The 22,876-nt window shown below is 36.6% G+C and overlaps 1 protein-coding gene across 1 annotated transcript in view; it reads right to left on the bottom strand.

The window, feature by feature from the left end:
* The window catches only part of HHIP (hedgehog interacting protein), a 158,120-nt gene that overhangs the window by 15,144 nt on the left and 120,100 nt on the right, over positions 1-22,876 (bottom strand). The window contains exons 8-11 of the mRNA XM_006887009.1: positions 22,500-22,621; positions 18,035-18,158; positions 16,790-16,920; positions 11,674-11,755 (exon numbers count right to left, since the gene is read on the bottom strand). Of these exons, the coding sequence (XP_006887071.1) occupies positions 11,674-11,755; positions 16,790-16,920; positions 18,035-18,158; positions 22,500-22,621 (459 nt within the window). The remainder of the gene's footprint in view (positions 1-11,673; positions 11,756-16,789; positions 16,921-18,034; positions 18,159-22,499; positions 22,622-22,876) is intronic.

A 22,876-nucleotide genomic window follows, 5' to 3' on the forward strand; every position in this document is an offset into this window, starting at 1 on the left:
TTTTTAAATAGATGATAAATGAGGAATTGGTGTACTTCTAAAACCAGTACCTAGCACTTTTACTAATAAAAAGAAATATAAGAAAGGGGAACATTTCCTTTAATAGAACAAATTTTATTATCTCCCAACTGTATAGTTAAAGGTTTAGGGATAAGCCCTGATAAAGTACTAAGTCATCTTTTTAAAACTTAAATTTGTACCCTTATCCAAGGTCTTTTCCTTCGTAATTTTCTTTATTTTGGATGTCCTGTAAATTTACCCTGGTTACATGACCATTTTTCTGCTCAGTGTCAGTTTTCCTAAAAGCAGCCAAATTCTGGATTCTGACGAATTTAACAGCACTTTTTGTGATTACATACAGCTGGTTTTTAGCATTCAGTAAAGTGACAATAAAACCACTGCCCTAGAGTTGATTCTGAGTCATGGTTACCCGTGAAGGCTCCATAGCACTTTCGTGGTGTGCTTTTTCTGAGACAGACTACCAGATTTTTTCCCAGAGGCACAGCTTTTAAACTTGCAAAGTTTAAATTTATAGTTCAGTCTTTTCATCGCATTTTTTATTTGGTTTTAAGGAATCGTCTACGTTTTTGTTGTTATATGCCATTGAGTCACCTTGACTCATAGGAACCATATGTACCTGAAGTTTGCCCTGTCCTGAGCCAGGCTCACTGACTGTGACACACTTATCTCCATCACCTCAGTTACTATATCAATCCATCTCATCCGAGGTCTTCCTCTTCTGTGCTGTCCCTCTACCCTTCTAAGCATGATATCCTTCTCCAAGTACTGGTTTCTCCTAGCCATGTGCCCAAAATATGTGAAATGGAGCTTCAAAATCCTAGCCTCCAAGGAGAAACTTGGTTTCACCCTCTCCAAGACAGACCTATTTGTTTTCATGGTATGTTGAAGACTCTTCTCTAGTACCACAACTCAAAGGTAACGATTCTTCTTCTGTCATCCTTAGTCATTGTCCAGCTCTATGAAGCATACCAAGTATTGTGAATATCATGGCCTGCATCCTGCATCAGGCACATCTTAGTTTCTAGTTTCTGACATTGCTGCTTCTCAGTTCGCTGGAGAGGACCCTGAGAGCAGATTTTCCCAGTGCAATTCATCTGTTGATTTCCTGATTACTAGGGTTAAGAGTGTTGATTGTGGAGCTGAGCAAGCTGTAACTGCTAACAATCTCAACCTCTTCTCCATCTGTCATGGTGCTGCCAAGTGGCCCAGAGGTGAGAATCTTGGGGTTTTTTTTTTATGTTGAGCTTCAATCCACATTGAAGACTATAGTCCTTGACCTTCTGCAGCAAACGCTTCAGGTCCTCCTCAGTTTAAGCAAGCAAAGTTATGTCATCTGCATAATGTAGGTTGTTGTTGAGTCTTCTCCATTATAACAGTAATATTTTTCCAGTTGGAAGAACACAAAAAATGAAATCTATTCCTGTAGAACATTGCACTATTGCTCACATTGGGACTTTATGGTAGTACAAACTGCAGAAGGAATGGCCTAATAGTATTTTTCAAATGCTCTTTGAAAAACATATCAGGAAATTTAATGTTAAGAGCACGGTTTTCATTTGACTCTTACAAAATGACTTAGTTTATGTTAGATCACATGTAGGCTTCAGAAACAATGCTTATATGTCTTGAGCAATCCTCAAACTTATATTTAAGAATGATTCTGAGCTTACTACATCATGTCTCACATTCCTTTCTTTTGGCTGTACTACATTAGGAGCTCTGGTGGTGCAATGGTCAAATGCTCAGCTGCTAGCTGAAAGGTAGACCTTCTAGCTCACTATTTAGCAGAAGCAAAGCCATGGAAATTTGCTTTCATAAATATTTAAGCCTAGAAGTCTTCAAGAGGCAGTTCTATGTTGTTGTTATTGTTATGTGTTTTGTACTGCCTGCAATTCATAGTGACCCTATGAACCATAGCTCTGGGCCCTGCACTATTCTGAGGTAATTTCACTGTCTCTGACACACCTACGCCCATTACCCTAGTTACTGTGTCATTCTCTTTCATCTGGGGTCTTCCTCTCCTGCTTTGACTTTCTACCCTTCCAAACATGATGTCCTTCTCCAAAAACTGGTCCCTCCTGGCAACACACCCTAAGTACGTGAGACTGAACTACAAAATCCTAGCCTCCAAGGAGTAGCCTGGTTTTACTCTCTCCTGGACAGAACTGTTTGTTCTCTTGGAAGTCCATAAAATGTTTAATACGATTCTCCAGCATCACAACTCAAAATCATTGATTCTTCTTTTGTCATCCTTAGTTATTGTCCAGCTCTCAAGATGCATAGCAAGTAATTGCAAAGACCATGGTCTGGATCAGGTGCACCTTGGTATCTAGACTGATTTCATTGCTCTTCAGCACTATGGAGAGGTCCCCAGAAGTAGACTTTTACCAATGCAATTCGTCTTTTGATTTCTTGACTGCTATTGATAAGAGTGTATAATATAGGATTACTTTAAGTTGGAATCAATTTGACACACACAACAGTAACAATAAATTTTGAAGAGTACTGTCAGATGTCTTGCCTTCCATGCAGAAAACTTGGGTTTGATAACCAATCAATGAAACTTAAATATAGTCAATGCCCTTCTGTTAATGAAAGCTTGGGTTACACTATGAACACATTTTAATTGAGCTTCTAGACTAAGATTGAGTCGAGAAAACTGTCTAGCAATTTACCTCTGAAAATTGGTCAATGCAAAACTTGGCTTCACAATGGTCTCATCTTCTGCTAATTATGAAGAGGGCATGAGTTTGGGCAGGATTTCCTTCTGTTGTACGTGGGGTTGCCTCGAGCCAAGGACTAACTTCAAGGCAGCTAACAACAGAAAATTTCTGAAGCTCTACTTTTGGATGGGTAAAATGAATGTTCTGCTCCCTTATTTCTTGATGGTATCTTTGAAGTAGTACCTCTCCCTGTTTTCTGAAACATTCTGAGAAAATCAGGCTGGGTCTTCCTTACCTGTCTTCTTTATGACCAGTGGGGCATTCATTTTAAAGTCTTCTGGAACTTAAAAACTTTGTCGCTTATACATGAGCATAATCTCACTAAGAAACAGTGCTAATTTTCTTTGAAATTTAGGGATCCTGAGATTGAACCCAAACTCAAAGGATGTGACCTTGTCTGGCCTTGTCTGCCTATATAATAAACTCACTCAAAACTCAAACTCATTATTTTAAGTCTGTACCAACTCTTAGCTGATCCTCCAGTAGGTTTTAGGAGGCTCTACATTGCATGGTAGGAGAATGGCATCTTTCCCTTATGCAGCGGCTAATGGATTTAAATCACAGAGAGTTCTGAGTGTTAATAAGATAACCAGAAATGTCAAAATATATCAAATTTAAAAAAATATCAAATTAAGTTTACTTTAAGATTAAAAATGTAACTATGATAAAAATAATGAAATACATCTTATTAGCTTTCCTATTTAAGATTATGGTATTGTTATTCTCGACATGCAAAGATCAGAAAGTGTGTGAAGAGATTCACTGACTCTCACAGCTAGCTTACAAAGCATTCCAGGACTCTTTCCTAGCCCTGTGTTCCCTCAACTGGCCTTCACACTCTAGGGAAAATCTTGCAATGCAGTCATAATTCAAGTCTGCTTATCTCACTATACAAACACTTTTCTCCTCACTACACACACACACACACACACTCACACACAAATACGCATATCTGAAAGAGTGTATGTATCTCCTTCATTCAACTTTATCAGCTTAATGTAATGTTTTGATTCCCATGGGAAACCCCCAGAAAGTGAAAGTCAGTTTTCAAAGGGAAAAAAAATCTAGGAGAAATGATTAATGAAGCTAAATGATAGATTCACATACTTTTGCACAGAAAGACAATGTTCAAATCTATTAAACGATCTCAGTTGTTAGATGTATTATCTGTGTCATTTCCTAAGTTTGGAATGGTCAACAATAATTATCAATAGTGAACTCAATCCAATGTACAAATTCTGGGAAGATCTTGCACTGCACACCTACATACTAAAAAAATAACAAGAGTTCATTGATGACCCTCCAGGTACTTTGTAACCAAAGCATAGCACCCTGAAAACTTGGTATCAGAGGAGATGACTTGGGAAACCTAGGAAGCTGCTCATCTTTATTTAGCTAGAGGCTGCCTCAGAGGATACTGTGATTAATTGAGAGATGCTACGGCTTACAGACTTCCTATGCAAGGAAACACTATATTGTCCTGTACCATTTTCAGGGTTGTGTTTCAGTCAGATCATTGGGATTCACAAGACTATACTGTCAGATTTCTGTAAGTGGATCTTAAGACCTTTCCCCCTTATGTCAGCCTGGATGCTTTGCTGAAACATATTTAACATCACAGCAACAGATAAGCAGCCATTGACAGGTGGGTGTGATGGTTGTGTATGACACATACTGGTCACTAATCCAGCCTGGGTCTCTCACATGGAAGGCAAGAAGAGGTGCACACATACTACACACAGGGAAGATAGAAGTCTGGGCTCAGGAGGAGATGCAACTTTTGCAAATAGCTCCAACATTCTAGGGGGGAGATGCCTGTTGGGTGAGGGAAATCCAGTGTAAGGTACTAATTTTGAATACTCTTAACACTAAACTCAGAAGGTTCTTTTTGTCTACAGGAAGTTGGGATGAAGGCTTGTTCCTTGTTTTATATTTTTCTCTATTCTGTCTACAGTTGCCTAACAAAAATAACATAACTCCCATGCTATGCAGATGTGTGCTAATTAGCGATAAAGGAATGGGGAAGCCAAAATGTGAGTTTTTTACTCATCTTAGTACTTACAACATCTTGACTATTTATTTGGCAATTTATAATGTATATATTTTTCCCTCAGTGATACACTTCTCAGACTATTACTTTTATTGAAAATATATACAATTCTCTTCAATTAAAGTAAAATAAGCTCCTTAAATGGTGAGATCAATTTCTCATTCATTTTCTCCTTCTGCCATACACAATACAGTATCTTAAACAGAAGAGACATTAAACAAATACTGTAGATTGATTATATCAGGAATCAGACTACTTGTACTCATTCTGAAATAGTAAAAAAATGAACACTGAGAAATTATACTATAGTCAGAAAATCATGTTCTGTTCAGAACTTTATGTTTAAAATAAATTTTTAATTTTAAAATGTATAAACCAAAATAAAATGTATAAACCATAACAAACAAAAATTTCAGGCTTGACCTTTAATAAAATATCTGTAATAGGGGAAAGAGACAGGTGGGTTTTTTTATGCTCACATAGTTTAATGTGAGGTTTTTGTCTGTGTTCATCCATTTTTATGGAGATAAAATGAATTCTGAACAGTGACAGTTATTAACAAAATTGAAGAAATAAATCCTTTGATTGCATCATAATTAAAAACATAAAGTCTAGACTACTTTTCTTCCATAAATCTTCTAAAAGCAATTATTTGTCCTATGTATAAAGCGGTAGATCTACTAATATTTTAATTTTGTGTTAAATTGGAGAGATTAAATACCATTCCATGTTTTAAGTTAAAAGTAAACATCTGATACAAGTTTCTGTTCTCTAAAAGAAGATAAAAATATCAGCCTAAATTCTTTTTGAAGAGTTTTATATTGACAATTGTCTAAATTTTGATGCTTCATCCTCTGATTCATCATAATATTAATAATAAACCATCTAAGGTACACATATATTAACTAAAAGGGGCTTTACAACAAAAGTTTATATTTAGAATGTCTAATAATAGACATTTAAAGTGTGTAAGCACTTTAAAATAACATAGTCATATCCATATATTCATATTTCTATATATTTACAATTATATGCATATAGGCAAGGGTCCTGTGTTACATTGCCTGAGTTTCTTGAGTATGTTTACGCGTGCATATATAAACATAGGCAAATCATCCTACGGTATGAATAAAATCCCAGTTATACTCAGGCCATTGATATATTTTGGAGACATGCTTATCTGTTCGGACGTTGACCTTGTCCTACTCATTTGTAATATACCTTTAAAATTTCAGATCCTAGAAAGTATTTAGTTTATCTATAGTATACTTAGTGCTTAACATCCTAGAAAATATTTAGTTTATCTACAGTATACTTGGTGTAACATGTTAAGAAAGTGTAAATAAATAAATATATATCATAGATAAGTACATCACCACTTCAATTATTGGACATACATAATAATATCAGCAAAAATGTGGAAAATGCTTCCTTGTCTTTTAGACTTAAAATCCACCATGCTGAATGAATTTTTATAGGGCATATACTTGTTCATGACCTCTAGTGTTAAGAAATTCTGTCATGTTTGAAAACTAGTCCCTCGTGGAGCCCGTATCCCTGTTAATAGCTGAAAGGTCAATGGAGCTGCTAAACAGTTTGTATTACCGTCAGGGTGGCCATGAAAACACCACCTGCTGCAAGAGGACTTGGCAGCTGGGTCAACAGGCACTGTGGGAATTTATCAACTTAGGGGGGCCACTTGCATAAAACTTTGACTGATGAATTGGGACTAGACTGGCTTATTGGGCTAAAGCTGCTCTATTATGTATGACTTTCTTTCGGATGACAGAGTGGCCTGCTGGCTCTCTGGGATATATGCAAAGGATAAACAGAACTGATTTCCCCTTATGAAGTGATTTTCTAAAAACAAAGCAAAAACCAAAAGCACCCTTTATCATCCAATATAATAAGGGGTGAGATGAAGGCAGAAATAAATAATTAAAAAACGGCAGTCAGAGGGTTGATGAGGTGGGAGGTAGGAGGCATGAGGGTAGTTTTTGATATTGGTCACAGTGGAGTTTGGGGATACAGCATTATAACAGTTCTGTGAAATAAACTGTCAAGTCAGAATTTGCAATACTAATTTATAGATCTCTTAAGAGAATGGTCTTAATGATTTGACTGAGGAGAGGATAAGCAACATGTTAAAGTATACAAAAGAGTGGGCACAGTATTATTAAATCAGTATAATTAAGAATAATTTTATTTTTCACATTCCTGGAAGAATAACCCTGGAAACATTTTAATAGCAGAAAATAATGTAAAAAAGGAAAGTCATTTGGTTTAAGGTCATCTGAAACAAAAATTAAACAATCTTTGTCAGTAGTGTGAAAACATTTGTGTCCTATAAAAATAAAATTTGGGAGTTACATCATCCTGTCAGAATTTAATTTCCACCCTCCGGGAGCATTTGTTTACTTCCAGAAAAATGTAATAAAGTGAAAGCATCTGAGGCATGACATGAACATTTGAAAACTAGGTTCTTGAAACCTTTATGGAAAGCTTTCTCCTAATTTTAGTACTAAGAGACTCTTGAAAGTTGAGAAATCACTTGGAAAGAATTCTTGAATGTATTAAATGAACACCAACAATACTAAACTGCTTAATGTTTTAAATATATTCTTTACATTTATCTCATGTGTTTCTAATTGATCGAGTGCTCCACAGAAATTAGGCGGAAGTAGAAGGATTTTCTAACAGATTGTATATTATAGATGAGAAAAGGAGGAACGTCAAGGTCCAACGACTAATCCAGGGTCACACACTAAGGAAGATAGAGATCAGACCAATCGATCCCCTGTCAAGTTCTTCACTTATCTTAGACCATCCCAGCAGTCCTCCTGAGTTAAATGAAAATGAAAATTATTGCCCAGCTTTTGTGCTCAATATATCTAAATTTATTTTCTTAAACTGCTGGCCGGAGGAGCTCCTCAGACCAGGTAGTGCAGAAGCCAGCATTACGGGCTCTTACATCCCTATGAGTTGGCAGATGAGTCCTTGAGTAATGCAAGTGATTAACGTGGTTAGGTACTAACCCAGAAGCTGGAGGATCAAGGTGCACTGACAAGAGCCTTGGAAGAAAGAGCTGGCAACCTACTTCGAAAATACCAGCCATTTAAAACCTCATAGAATATAGTTTTCTATTTTTACTATACATAGTGCCTCCCTTAGTCAGAATCAACTGGATTTGGTTGAGCTAGTTGGGTGTTGAGTACTGCTTCTAACCTAACTTGATCATGAGATGGAATGCTCAGCCCCCAAGATCTTCAGTGGTCAGTGCCCTAACTAACATGGAGATCAGATTGTCATGGCTATTCTACTTCCCTTGGGGAATTTTTTTCTTAAATAACATCCAAGTTCTAGGTTCTCATTATAAATAGTAATGGCATATTTGATTTTTATAACTGGTCTTTTTTTTTTTTGAGAAACTGTTTCACTGAAAAATGTTTGTTAAACAATTTCTTACAGGTTTAGACCACATCATCCTGACAGACTGAAGTGTTATTCCTGAACGTCATCTATTTATGACTTAAGAGACACTGTAGACATTTTCTAGACTTCCTGACCATTTGTGTGGGTGCACATAAAGGTGTATATTTGTGTATGTAGGCAAAAACAGAAGGAAAACATACAAATCATAGCTAGAACTGGCTTCCATGATATGTAATACAGAATATAGCATTTTACAATCTGTTAGAAACATTATTCTGGCACGTCTACAGTCTCCACAAAAGTACAAATAACCTAAGTGACATTATGATGAAACTAGAAAAGCATTTTGTTTTTCAGTAGTTGAGGCTCTTTCTTCAAATTCTCCCTCAAGTGCTTTAGAAACAGTTTTGCTTTGAAGCAGACATCCTGAACACTGCTATGCTAGTAATTAGCTAGCATTTACCAAAATAATCCCGTTCACATGCTGAAGTGTCTGCTTATACTGAATTTCAACTCTTCAAGAAAGAAATACTATAATAATAAATGTTGGCATCCAAATCAAAACACATGTGGTTCCCAACAAATGTTTATGAAAACATTTATTATAGTCAGTTTAATTTTGAAATTTATACCTAAACCTATGTACAAGGACAGTGTCTTTGGGACGCTGTTACTCCTCCCACCCTCCCAAAAGCAAACACAAATCTTAACCCTGGCCCCACACATGACATGACTCACTGGAATAATGAGAAGCCAGGCCCTTCAGGTATGTCACTGTGAGACCACCCTAATAGAGAAGGCCTGAAGAGCACAAAGCCAAGGTCCCTTACGGCAACTGTGGTAATTAGATACCAATAATGGATTGAAGGTGTAAAATTCACCTCAACTCACCCACCAACAGACTGAAAAGTCCACATGAGGGAAAATGATTTTTTGTTAAGAGGAGGGAAACTTAATGATAATGCTATCAGGAAACTCTCAAAGAGCGTATCATAACTCTGATAAACATCATGCGATAATAGTACTTTGAAACCACTCCCACTAGATTTAAGTAAAATCTTTATATGTCATCATGAATCATTAGAAATCTACTTAATAAATTAACATTAGCATCATTTGTGTTCTTAATATTTCTAACTTCAACAATCACCTAAGTGTTTGATTATCTTTTCTCCACTGACTTCAAGGAATCAAATGGGGCACATTTAAATGGGGCAATTTCTTTACAGTGTACAATGTACTTTTATGTCTCTCTCTCCTTATGAAAGAAAAAGTATACTACTTAATAGAGAAAAGGTAACATTCTTTTCCAAATACTAGATGTTACCCTTTTAAAAGAGACTTCCATTTCAAGTGTTAACAACATTTGGAAACGGGCTCATGAATATCATACAGAAAGAATTGGAAATTTGCAGCGCGGAGTGGCTAAAGGGTCTTCCAACTCTTATTATTCCTCTTTTTGTTCTGCAGTGGTCCAAGTTGACATTTTTTTTTTTCTTGTCAAGAAAGCTATTTTGTAAAAAGAAAGATACTGTGTGTTCTGGAAAAGGCACAAGAGACCAGACCAATTAGCTATGTTCTACTAGAACAGTTTGACTCCAAGTTCTTAAGTAGGAGAGTCTAGTATTAAGAAATTCTATCACACTTTGTTGGCTATTGTCTTCTTCAGGAAAAAAAAAACCTTCTAACTTAAGTAATGTATTTCAAACATTCAGTTCTTTGGTATACTTTTAAAAATATTAGAATTTACTCTTTTAAAAGAGATTTGAGGTTCAGGCATTCCCATTTGCAAACAGGCTCATAAAGATAATACATTTGAAAGACTTTGGAATTTGTGACAGAGATCATCAAGTGATTCTGGCAAGCATTAGTATTCAACAATAGTCTTATCTATGAAGATACTTAGATTTTTGCTAGCAATTTTTTTTTTACTTATGACTAATGTCTTAAGTTTAGGGACCTCTCAAAGGTACTCAGGAGCAACAGTGTCTCTAGAGAGACTAAGGTGCGCCTGATACAGGCCATGGCCTTTGCAACCGCTCGTTATGCATCAGAGAGTTGGACAATGACTAGGGAGGACAGAAGGAGAGTGGATGCTTTTGAGCTGTGGTGCTGGAGAAGGGTACTGAATGTACCATGGACTGCCAGGAAAACAAACAGATTCATCTTGGAGAGGATTAAACCAAGCTACTCCTTGGAGGCAAGGATTCTGGGGCTTCGTCTGACAAACTTTGGACATGTTGCCAGGAGGGACAGGTCCTTGGAGAGGGACATCATGCTTGGGAGGGTGGAGGGACAGCGCAGGAGGGGAAGACCCTCTATGAGGTGGATTGATTCGGTGACTGGGGTAATCGGGATGGGTGTGTCGGAGGCAGTGCGGTTGGCGCAGGATAGAGCAGGGTTTAGGGCTGTTGTGCATAGGGTCGCTATGAGTCGGAAACGACTCGACGGCACATAACAACAACAACAACAATGTCTTAAGTAAATGACTTATGACAGTATATAATTGTAACAGCTTCTGATAAAATTTTATCCAGGACATTAGCAACTAATTCTCATTCAAGATGATGTGAAAGTTGTAAGTCCAAGTTGTGGTGGGTGAGGAGGGGTGGGGGTAGGGAAAATATAATTTTCAAGGATTAACATATCCAAATCTTTCCTTTACTGAGACAAATAAAAAAGTCCTTCTCCATTGTTCATTTCTTTGGCCATACAATCTTCATTGTGAACTTTCTTACAGAGAATGTTGAAATGAGGCTCGATGTCAAACTCGCAAAAGAACTTACTCTGATTACCCAACAAAAGTCATGCTTAGCAAATACAATGCCTACCAGTACATTTCTAGTTTTGTAAAACAAAACAAAACAACCCAAGAAAAAAATATGGAGTGTTTATTTGTATCTCTGGGTGGTATAAATCATTAACATATGCAGCTGCTAATCAAAAGGTTGGAGGTTCAAGTCAACTCAGAAGCACCTTGAAAGAAAGGTCTTGTGAGCTATCCAGAGAATCAGCCATGGAAAATTTTATGGAGCAGAATTTTACTTTTAACTCCAATGTGTTCTATATGACTTTTAGCCAACTTAGCGGCAAGGATTGTTTTATCGTTTCTAGTGGGAGCATTTTAACCTCTATCTCAAGTTCCTCTGCTAGCTTCTGACTGATCACGCTGATTCCAGACATACAATACCGCTCTCTGTGAACAAGAACAACAGGAACATATGGCTGAGACAAGGCTTCTAAAAGTCAACATAGTCGAGACTAACCTTGAGAGACTAGATTGGAGTTAGTGTTAAGGATTCTCTCTCTGTACAATGTTGAGCCCATTGAAAGTGTTAAAGTGTTAAAGTATTAAAGTGTTCATGACTAATTGTAGGTCTCTGCCACTAATTTGAATGCATGGAAATAAAGAATTAATTCACTTAAAGGGATAGAAATAACTCTTACCTCTTGGGATCTACAATTTTGTAGAGTTTTCCATTGTGAGTCTGTGTCATACTTTTACTGTTTGACAAAATATAAACTTCACCTGTTGAAGAGAAAAATGTAGTAAGTTAATTCACTGTATTTGAAGGCCTTACTTCCTATTGACCAGCAAATGGGGGTACACACACACACACAAGGGAATGCTAGTGGTAAAGCCTGTAGGGATTATTGCTGCTAATGCAAAGACCCCTTCTCCAGTAGTTTGAATTTAGTATGAGCTTCTCAGAAGAAAGTTTGATAGCTTCCTTCCATGTGATTGATAGGCTTGGAAAACCAATGGAGGTTCAGCTATGAGTTGCTTCCAACTCAAGAGCTATTTATAGAAATATATAAACACCTAAAAAGGTATGTTGAATTTCTAAAGCTGAATCCATGAATGTGACTTGATTGAGGAATAGATTTCCTTTTGTTATGTTAATGAAGCAATACCACATTAAAGAGGGTCCTACACCTGATTCTTCTTGAGTGGTAGCTTACGTAAAAGCACAGACACACAATTCAATGGGTGGGTGGGGTGAAGGAAATGGGAAGGATCTTTTGTGAAAAACAGTGTATGCAAACTTTGTAAATAACTCACAGTAATTAAAAAAAAAACCAAATAAAAAAGTTAGACACAGGGCAAAGAAACCATGTTCCGACAGAGCAGATACCATTATAAATTCAAGATGTTGGTCACTACTCTACTCCTACTAGACTCCAATGAGAAGCTCTGGTGGCTTAGGGGCAAGGAACTGTTTATCAACCCAAAGGCACATGGTTCGAATCCATCAGCTGCTCTGCAGGAGAAAGATGGTCACGGTTTACTGCTTTTGCAAACTTACTGGAGGGTCAGCTATGTGTCAATTCTGACTCCTTGGTACTAACAGTAACTGGAAACCAAAAGAGACTGAGAAATAGCTTGCCCTTTAGCGAAGACCCTAATTTTGACTTAAAGTCTTCTGAAATGTACTTCTGAACAGTCATCCATTATTACTGATAAAAATCCACCAGTCGCTCTGTGGGAGAAAGATGAGATAGTCTCCTAATATAAAGATTTATAGCCTTGGAAACTCAACGGAGGGTTGCCACTAGTTGAAATCAATCACTCTCTTTCTTACACTTGCATACACACACACACACACACACACACACACACACACACACACACACACACCCCTTCATTCACTGCAATAAAATCACTTGCTTAAAGATTTAAATCAGAGAACTTCCCAAGGCTACTTTTAAAATGCATACAGAGTGTATCCAGATTCCATCCACTTCTCTCCACATCATCCCAACAGTACTCCACTGTAGAAACTGCAAAAATCCTCTCCTGAATTATGACACCAGATAGCAATAGCCTCTTAAATCGCTTCTGTTTCTACCCTTGTTCTTTTAAATGCAGACTAAACATACCAGGCACTGTGGTTCTTTTAAGGGAAGCTATCATTAGATCACTTTATGTCATTTCAAAACCCAATATTTCATCTTCCTTAGAATAAAAGCAAGTCTTGCTAGTAGCTTATGAGGTACACCTTGATCACTCTCACCCCACCTGTGACTTTCCCCCCTCTTGTTCACTTCTCTCCAGTCTCACTGGTCTCTTCTTTTGGACACAGGAATCAGGCTTTTATCCCAAGCATCGATCTACTAGGTTCATTTTTCCTTCTTCCTGTCTGTGTTCAAATGTCGTTTCCCCTGGTTGATCTATTTAAAATTATATCATCCTCAACACACCAGAAATGTTTATCTCCCTTAACTATTAAAACTTTTGGAAAGCATTTATTACCAATTGATATACTGCATCAAATCAAACCTGAGACAATCAAGTTGGTTATGACTCATGCTTATGCTCCATTAGGTATCTGAAGATGACAATTTTTTATGGAAAAATACTGCCCACTCCTGAGGAATGGCTGGTGGGTTCAAACAGCTGGCCTTTTGATCTGTAGCTCAATTTGCTACATCATCAGAGATCCTCAGCATAGTTTAAAACATAATTCTTTTTAGTTTCTCCTCCTTTAGGGAATGAATCCCAGGAAGAAGTTTAAATTATTGTCTCCATCTGCTGTGTTCCTAACAGTCAGAACTGAACCTATAAAGAGTTATGATTAAGATTAATAAGGTATTCAACAAGTAAATGCGAAATAGATACTAAACGAATGGACAAATTCTGTCCTCATTTATTTCTAAGTTGAATGGTTTTGTTTACCAAGATTTTACTGCTACTATATTAACTGGTGGTCAGATAGAATTAGGGAACAGTATTTTCATCTATATATTTTTTTCTTAATGAAAAAAATTGATATAAAGAAAAGGAAAGACTCGACTAGTCAATCTCAACTCTAACTCTTGGTACTGGGCCATGTGTTTGTAATGATGAAGTACAACAGGTGATAGGTCCTTTTATGAAAAACCCACTCTTTCTTATTACTACTGATTCTATATAACTCAATATATATATAATGTGTCATACAAATAGGAAATTAGAAACTGTTCTTATCGACGTTAAAGAAATTCTCACATTTCTCACTTTGAAGAGTCCTTAGTTTCTACTTCTCTAGTCTACCCTATAACTATATATATTAAATACACCTCATTTTACTACTTCTTCAAATAATGTTATGAAGTTTTCCCTAACCATACAGATACAACACAGAAAAATAACAAAGACGATAAAAGAAATGTAAGCAGAAAAACATTCATGTTGCCAAATTTAGTTTCTCTCTCATTGCTTTCCAGTCAGAACTAAAACCAACTAGTACATGACCTTCCAGTGGATTTTCAAAGGCTACAAATCACACAGAAGATTGCCCATCTTTTCCCCATGCAGCAGCGGGTGGATTTGAACCAACTATCTTTGCATTAGCAGCTCAACTTTCTACCCACTAGGCCATCAGAGATCACTTACACTTAAAAACAGCAAAAACCCCACCACTCAATACTTTTTGCTTAAAAAGCTACAAAAGTGTTTCTCATTTTCAAAAGTCAAGGAATTTCATAAGATATAATTAAATGTAAAATATTTACTTTGAACTGTAAGGATTTTCTATATTTTGTTGATTCTGTTCTCATCATTATATTAAGCATATTCCCATGTTAAGTATATTTTAATTGGTGGTGGTGAGCTCACATGAATATTGATGGTGAGTTATTTTAGTAAAATTTGGGGAAATCTAAGTTGTTCAATCAAACATCTTGCATTCAACTCTAATTTCAACTCAAACAACTTAATAATACCAGTTTATATATTAAAGGTCAAAACTTAGGAATGAAATTTGAAAATACGTTGCAAAAGTTTTAGGTGAAAAGGTATATCTTTCTGCTTTGTGTGAGTGGAGCAGGAGACTATAAAGGTAAAATTAACAGTAAAATTCTTTAAGTACTAGGGTAAGAATGAAGATATCAGAGTTTCTCTTCTTTGAATCATATTTCTGCGGCTCTGAAATAAACAGAGGTCTTCAGAAGTCTTGTCTAAATTCCTTATTAATCTAAGTGAATAGCCTGGAACTTAGTCTAATGAATTTATCTCTCTTGACACAGAGAAACCACATCTAGACATTCAGAGAATATATTCTGATTTCCACAGGAAACATATATCCTTTTTTATGTCCTAGAAATTTAACTCTAAGACTTATGAAGCATTATAGAATATGGTTCATTTAGATATTGTTCTTTAAAGGGAATTATTATAAAAGTTGCATTTATCTTTATAGTTTAAAATTAGTAGCATTATTACATCCAAATTTTAACTTTTTTAAATTGCACTATTTTAAGATTTTTGCTTGTTATATCACATGCATATGATATCATGCAAATATAGATATTGTATGTTACCATCAATATATATATACATTTTAATATGTTCAAATGGATGACTAGATTTTTGAAAAGCAAATAATCAGATTTTGTGGCATGAGGTACAAAAAAAGAGTGAAGAGAAAAGGAGGAAAGTTTTACCTATACAAAATAGAAACAAATGATGTGAGTATATCAATAGATGTTTAAAAAGGTAAGTATCTTTTTTTTTTCTTCTTGTTCATGCTTTCCAGTGTCTCACATTTATCTGTTTTGTAACATTTTTATTTCTAGAAGGTTTAAAGATTTCAACTCCTTCTGCCCCTTGGAGGCAAGGATTCTGCATCTCCGTGTAACATACTTGGACATGTTGTAAGGAGGGACAGGTCCTTGGAGAGGGACATCATGCTTGGGAGGTTGGAGGGACAGTGCAGGAGAGGAAGGCCCTCTATGAGGTGGATTGATTCAGTGACTGGGGTAATCGGGATGGGTGTATCGATTGGCAGAGGACAGAGCAGGGTTTAGGGCTGTTGTACATAGGGTAGCTACGAGTTGCAGGCGACTCAACAGCACATATCAACAACAACAACATGTGAGAAGATTTGGAAGGGAATATTTAACTGGACAATCTTTAACTTCTAAAAAGTACTAGCAGAGCAAAGACTTTTACACAAGAAAGCAAGAATGGAACCTAATAGAAATACACTCACACTTCACTCACTTACTGGCATGGCTAAGTTCCAAAGACAGATTATTAAGCTAAAACAGTGTTACGAGAGAGTTGGAGGGTATGCTCCATCTTGAGTGCTGCTGGTGTACATCCCTACTCCTCCAGCTAGGCCTTCACCACCTGTCAGGAACTCGGGTGGATCTCAGGATGCACCTGGTGTGGTGGGTCCACTGTCTCATGCCTCCTGCTCACTCTCCATCTGTCTTTGGCCCACATCACATTGTACCCTGCTTCCTTTTTTCTTCTCTCTTTCACACTCCTCCCCCCACTAATCTCCCTGGTACCATTCAGCCCTCACACTGCCTCTCCTTGCCCATCTCAGCCTTATATTACCCACTACTTTCCAGTGCCCTCTGTGGCTGAACTGAGAAATCTCCAAGCCTCTTGTAGTAGGTCAACCACTGTCCCTTGTGTGGCCTGAGGGGGGCACCCTGCTCCTGGCCAAGGCCCCATATGGGGTTCAGACCATCAGAGGCACAGTTCGAGCATTTTTCCAACATTGCTGTAAATGTGACATGTTAGATAATGAGACAGTCTATAAATGATGAGTAGGTATACTTTGTACAATACCTAATTCATCCTCTCCAAATCCCAAGATGTGACCTGAAAAGTAGCTTCTACAGGAACCACCATTGCCGAGACAGAGTGGTTTTTCTTGCCATTGCTTGGTCACCGGACTTTGCTGGAGAGTTAAGAAATTCCTATAAGGAAAACATACCATGAACCTACAATGAAAATATGCTTTTGCTTAAAGATTAACATAAAATCTTTAAAAACAAAATTCATATTTAGTCACTGTTGTGGCAGAGACCTGGCTTCTAGGAGTGGGAAGAAAATAGCCCCATAATGTATTTGAATTCTGTTACATTTCCAGATGGGGAGAAAGCATTTTAAAATAATACTTTGAGGGAGCTCTGGTGGCCTAGTGGCAAGAAGGTGCACTGCAATCCCAAAGGTGCACAGTTCAAATCCACCAGATGCTCTGCTGGAGAAGGAAGGGTAATTTCCTCCAGGGCCTGTCAGATCCAACTCAACGGGACAAAACAAAGGGGGAGGGGAATAAAATAATACTTTGGAGGTGGGTACTAAGAGTACCTGAGTATGGGAAAAGCCCTCCCCTTCATCCTGAGAGTAATACTTCCTTTCCAGAATCCATGCAGCACAATAACTCACAGAGAGGGACAGAGGAAGAGCTTGGGGTCAGCACACTTTCTAGCTGTTTGCAACCAAGCATATCTGCCACACAATATGCCTAAAGGCCGGCAATGTGGGAAACAAGGGTCTCATCTGGGCTCCATGCAGCTTTTCCTATAATTATGCACAATGTACTTTTGAAAATGGGAAGAAACTGAATTTTGTGGTATCCCTACCTATAGAGAGAAACTGAGTTCTGATGGCCAAAGTTCTGGAAATTTGGGCCCAAATAAAAATTGTTAGTCTTCCAAGAGGAATTTTAAAAATATTTATTTGACTGGTACAATGCAGTAGTTTCCAAATGACTCATCTCATGATAAGTTTGTTAAAGATGAAAGAAAAACCCCAAATATTATAAAATGTTCATCTGAAGACTTTTCTGCTCTTAAAAATGCCTTTATTAACTTCATAAATTATTTTCTATTTGTCTTTTAAGCATCTCTTTTGTAGTTCTTTAAAATAGCAGTCAGATATGCCAGACTAAAAGGAAATAATATTTCTTTTATATGTCCCAGATCTGACTCCCAAAGAGAAACAATAATTTGAATATGTTATGGAAGTTTGGCAATTAATAATGAAAATGTCATTTGGTGTATCAAAATGTGTTGTCAGCAAACATACCCATTACGATCTCCAAATACGTAGCTTCCATAGAGTCTTTCCGACTGGCAGCCTCGATAAACAAACCCACCAACCAAAGGACCATTACTGAACGGCTTAAATTCTAAAAGTGATGGCTCGCTTTCTAGAAAAAAACAAGTACCGCATGAGATCAAATGAAACTTAATTTTTATAAAGTAGAACAGATCATTGAACAAGTATTTAATTTTTAAATGTATTCCATGTTACAGAAGGAGAAATGTTACTATATAAATATTTGGTGACAATCACATCTTACTTTGCATTGGAAACAAAAGGCTTCCACACACAGCTCAATGAAATGAGAAGGCATTTTTGAAACTTGCCAAGACATTGCAAGTTTTCACTAAAATGAAATTATTCTTGCTGTTTGCTGGTGAGTAGGAACTGAGTCAGCTGATCCTCCAGTGGGTTTTCAGAGGCAGTAAATCACACGAGTGGAGACTCATTCTCCACTCATCACCCTCCTTCAAAATCAGAATCTCAAAATTTTGGGAGATCAAAGTGACTGATTTTATAATCAAAATGTTTTTGACAAAAGACATTTATTGGAGGGGTTGTTTTTTAACATTGAACTCATTTGGTAGAAATATTTAGTACATTAAGGTTACATAAAATGTCTAAAAATTCACACTTCAGTGAAAATAAAAAAACAGTACATGGAAAAAATCTTGAAATCTACAAATATAATTTAGAATTGTCTTCCTTTAAAACTTTTTAGGAGTTGCGATTTTAGAATTTACACTTAATAATTCTCTCTGAACTGCATTTGTACAATCTGGCATCTCAATATTTCCATGCATATACTTAAATATATCTACATTGTTGTTGTTGATTTCATTCTACTCAAGCATGACTCATATTGATCCTATGAACAAAAGGCCTGAAGCCCCTCTACAATTATCAACATTTATTAAAATTAATTGTTTCTGGAGGCATGGTATTTAGGAAGTGGATGCCACTTCTGCTTCCAAAAATATATGTACACTAATTGGAATGGAAAAGATCTAACGCCAGTTGCTAATTAATCGCAAAATTGCTTCTTACGTATTTAGTATCAAATAAGTAACTACCAACATGCACATTTTGGGCAAAAGCTTTTCTGGAAAGAGGATCATTTTAATGTCCCCATCCCCATGTGATAAGGATAAATATCACCTTACTGAAAAGCAACATAATTCAATTATTAAGACTCTGGAGTTACACTGCTTGCATTCAAATCCGAACCCTGCCACTTTATGCTTTGTGGTGCTTCACTTTTCTGTGCTTCAGTTTCCTCATTTGTACAATGTGTCCAATAACTACACCTATCAACAGGGTTGTTCAGAAAATGAGTACATTTATCAAGTGCTGACTACAAGATCTGATATGTAGATATACTGTCGACATATTTGTTAAACACATAAATGTAGGACTACTAATATTGCAATGAATTTCAGTTGAACCTCAATATGATTTTAGAATTATATTAATCTATGGATATAGCCAAGATTCCATTAAGCTAGTGACTCATTCAATTATTCCCCCCCCCCCCCAACCACATTATTCTTTGGTTTGGCTTCTGTAAGATGGTCACACATAGACTCCTGGAAAAAAATAAAGTAAAACAACTGAATACCACATGAACTAACACAGCTGGCTTATTTCTGGTGTTAAACAAATATCTGTATTGAATGGGCAAATAGGAGAAGCAATCTATTTAGTAGTCTTAATCTACTAGGTTGCCTGAATCACAATACTGCTTGTTGTATTGCTTCCTTCAAAAGAAATAAATACTAAGTCATTGAAAAATATTAAGTGTTGTAGGCTTTATTATCATCCAGGTTTTTTGTTTGTTCCTTCAAATACTAGTTTATTTACAAAATTAAAATACATTGATTGTGAGAACAGATTCTTCCAACGTCCCTCCAGTTTTATATTCATGTAAATCTCAAAATATCCCAGCAAACAATTTATTAAAAATAATGCTAAAATATTTCATTTCTGTATAACTTGGGATATATATTTTTATTACTATATTACTTTGTTTTCTCTAGAATAAATGCCATTTTATCAACTTTATTGTTGTTATGTGCCATTGAGTCACTTGCGACTCATAGCGACCCTATGTACAAGAGCTCTAAATGCTGTTCTATCCTGTGCCAACCTAGCCATCTCAAACGCACTTATTCCCACCGCTCCAGTCACAGAATCGATCCATCTCACCAAAGGTCTTCCTCTCCTTTGCTTCCCCTCCACTCTGCCAAACATGATGTCCCTTTCCAAGGACCAGTCCCTCCTTGCAACATGCCCAAAATATGTCAGACGAAGCTTTTAAGATACATTTATCCTAAATACTGAGAAATTAAAGTTGTGTATTGAGAAATGTCTTACTTTCAATACTTTTGTTTTCCTCTGTAGAAGATGTTCAGATAAGGTCTTCCTCATTATAGTAAATAAATAAATACAAATGAGTCATCTTGATTTTAATGAAAGCAGCGTATAACTTTTGTAAGTTTATGATTATTTTTTGGACCTACAGGGCACCATTTAGGATTCCTATTCAATCCATAAATCAAACACAAAAACAAGCTTGTTGTCCTTTGCTTGATTCTGACTCATAGTGACCCTATCGAGCTGAGTAGACCAGCTCCGTAAAGTCGCCATACATTTTTATCCACTCAGATTGTCTCTCCCAACCCCAGAAGTGGCTGGTGGATTTGAATCACCCACCTTATGGGTTGTTGTTTTTTTGTTTTTGTTTTTTTTTTTTTTTTTAAAAAGAAGCCTATCAAGGAACCTATTTAATCTATAAGAGTGGTGTTCTATATCACTGAGTCAGTTCTAATTCACGCTGACTCTATCTATATACAATAGAACAGAATGCTGGTTGGTCCTGTGCCATCTTTATAATTGTTACTATATTTGACCCTTTTTCGCAGCCGCTGCATCAATCCACATTTTAAAAGATCTTCCACTTTTTTATTGATTTTCTTCTTTACCAAGCATGATTCCCTTCTCCAGGGACTGGTACCTCTTGATATGATATGATCAAAGGATAAGAGATAAAAATCTCACCAACCTTGCTTCTGTAGAGATTTCTAAGTGTACTTCTTCCAAGACAGGTCTGTTCATTCTTGACAGTCCACAGTATATACAATATTCTGCACCACCCACACCACAACTCAAAGGCACTGACTGGTTCTTCCTTGGTCTTCTTTGCTCTTCTTTATTATTGCTTTTGCTATTAAGTTCTATTGAATTGGTTTTGACGCATACAAGAAACAAATCCCTCCCTGATCCTGTCAATTTATCTCCTTGAATAGCTTCCCTTTGTTGTCAACCCTCTACTTTCCCCAAAATGATGTCCTTTTCAAAAGACTGGCTCTTCCTGATAGCATATCCAATGTATGTGAGATAAAGTCTCACTAACCTTGCTCCTCAGGAGAACTCTGGCTGCAGTTTTTCCTAGACAGATTTGTTTATTCTTTTGGTAGCCCATGGTACATTCAATACACTTCACCAACTCCACACTCCAAAGGCATCAGCTCTTCTTCAGTCTTCCTTATTCAATGTCCAGCTTTCATGTACATTGGAAGCAGAAAATGAAAAGCACATGGCTGGGGCCAGGCACAGTTTCCTATTTAACACGACATCTTTTATATTTAGCACTTTAAAGAGGCCCTTGACAGAAGTATATTTTTTGATTTCTTGATTTCCTTGGATGTTGATTATGGATTTAAGGAAAACGAAATTCTTGACAGCTTCAGTCTTTTTCTTCATTTATCATGATGTTGATTATTAGCCCAGTTGTGAAGATTTTGTTTTGTTTTGGGGTGTTATACTTATTGAAGACTTTAGTATTAGAGCTTCATCAAGAAGCTCTAAGCTTCAAGTCTTCTTCAGTTTCTGCAAGATTGTGTAATGAAAAGTAGACAGATGTGCAAGTTCTTGATAAATCTCTTTTAATCTTGATGCTACAAGTTTTCTCCATATACTCCAGCTTTACAAATTATTTTTCAGTTTATAGATTAAATAAGTATAGGGAAAGGCTACAACTCTGACATACATTGGTTTGTTTGGGTTTTGTGTGTGTGTGTGAGTGATTCTAAATGAAACAGTATCCTTTTGTTTTGTTTGAATGACTGCTTCTTGACTTACACATTGTTCCTCATAAACTCATTAAGTATTCTGTAATTCTCATTCTTTTCGATGTTATTCATGATTTATTATGATCCTACAGAGTGGAATACCTTTGTGTAGTAAATAACATACAAGCAAACATCTTTCTGGTAATTCTACTTTCAATCAAGATCAATTCACACCCCTTCTCATTGTAAGTCTTTATATTCGCTGTTATGTTTTTATACCTTTCCAAATGCTCATTTTGCACAAATCCTTTCTTCCTCAATTAATATAAAAAATAAAACATACTCAAAGTGAAACAAAATATATTAGCTCTACTTACCATAATCTTTCCCCTTTATTATCTGTAGTATTCTGGCTGATGATCTGTTCTTTCCATTGGAGTCTGAGCAAAGTATTGTTAAATTGATGTTTACATCTGTGGGATGACGATCCACTGCACATCTGAGTAACAAAGGAGGGCACCATTTTTTATTATTCCTACTCAGGTATCTTCCACGCTTAGACAAGAGATTCATGGCACAGGAATACTTTGCATGTTGGCAAGGATCTTAAGGGCTATTCAGCTTGGATATTCTAGCAAGCACTGTGCTGTTGTTGTTATGTGCCATCGAGTCATTTGCGACTCATAGCGACCCTATGTACAACAGCCCTAAACCGTGCTCTATCCTGTGCCAATCGCATGGCCTCTGACACACC

The sequence above is a fragment of the Elephantulus edwardii genome, unplaced genomic scaffold, assembly GCF_000299155.1.
Source record: "Elephantulus edwardii isolate Elephantulus edwardi_28Jun2011 unplaced genomic scaffold, EleEdw1.0 scaffold00053, whole genome shotgun sequence".
NCBI lineage: Eukaryota > Metazoa > Chordata > Mammalia > Macroscelidea > Macroscelididae > Elephantulus > Elephantulus edwardii.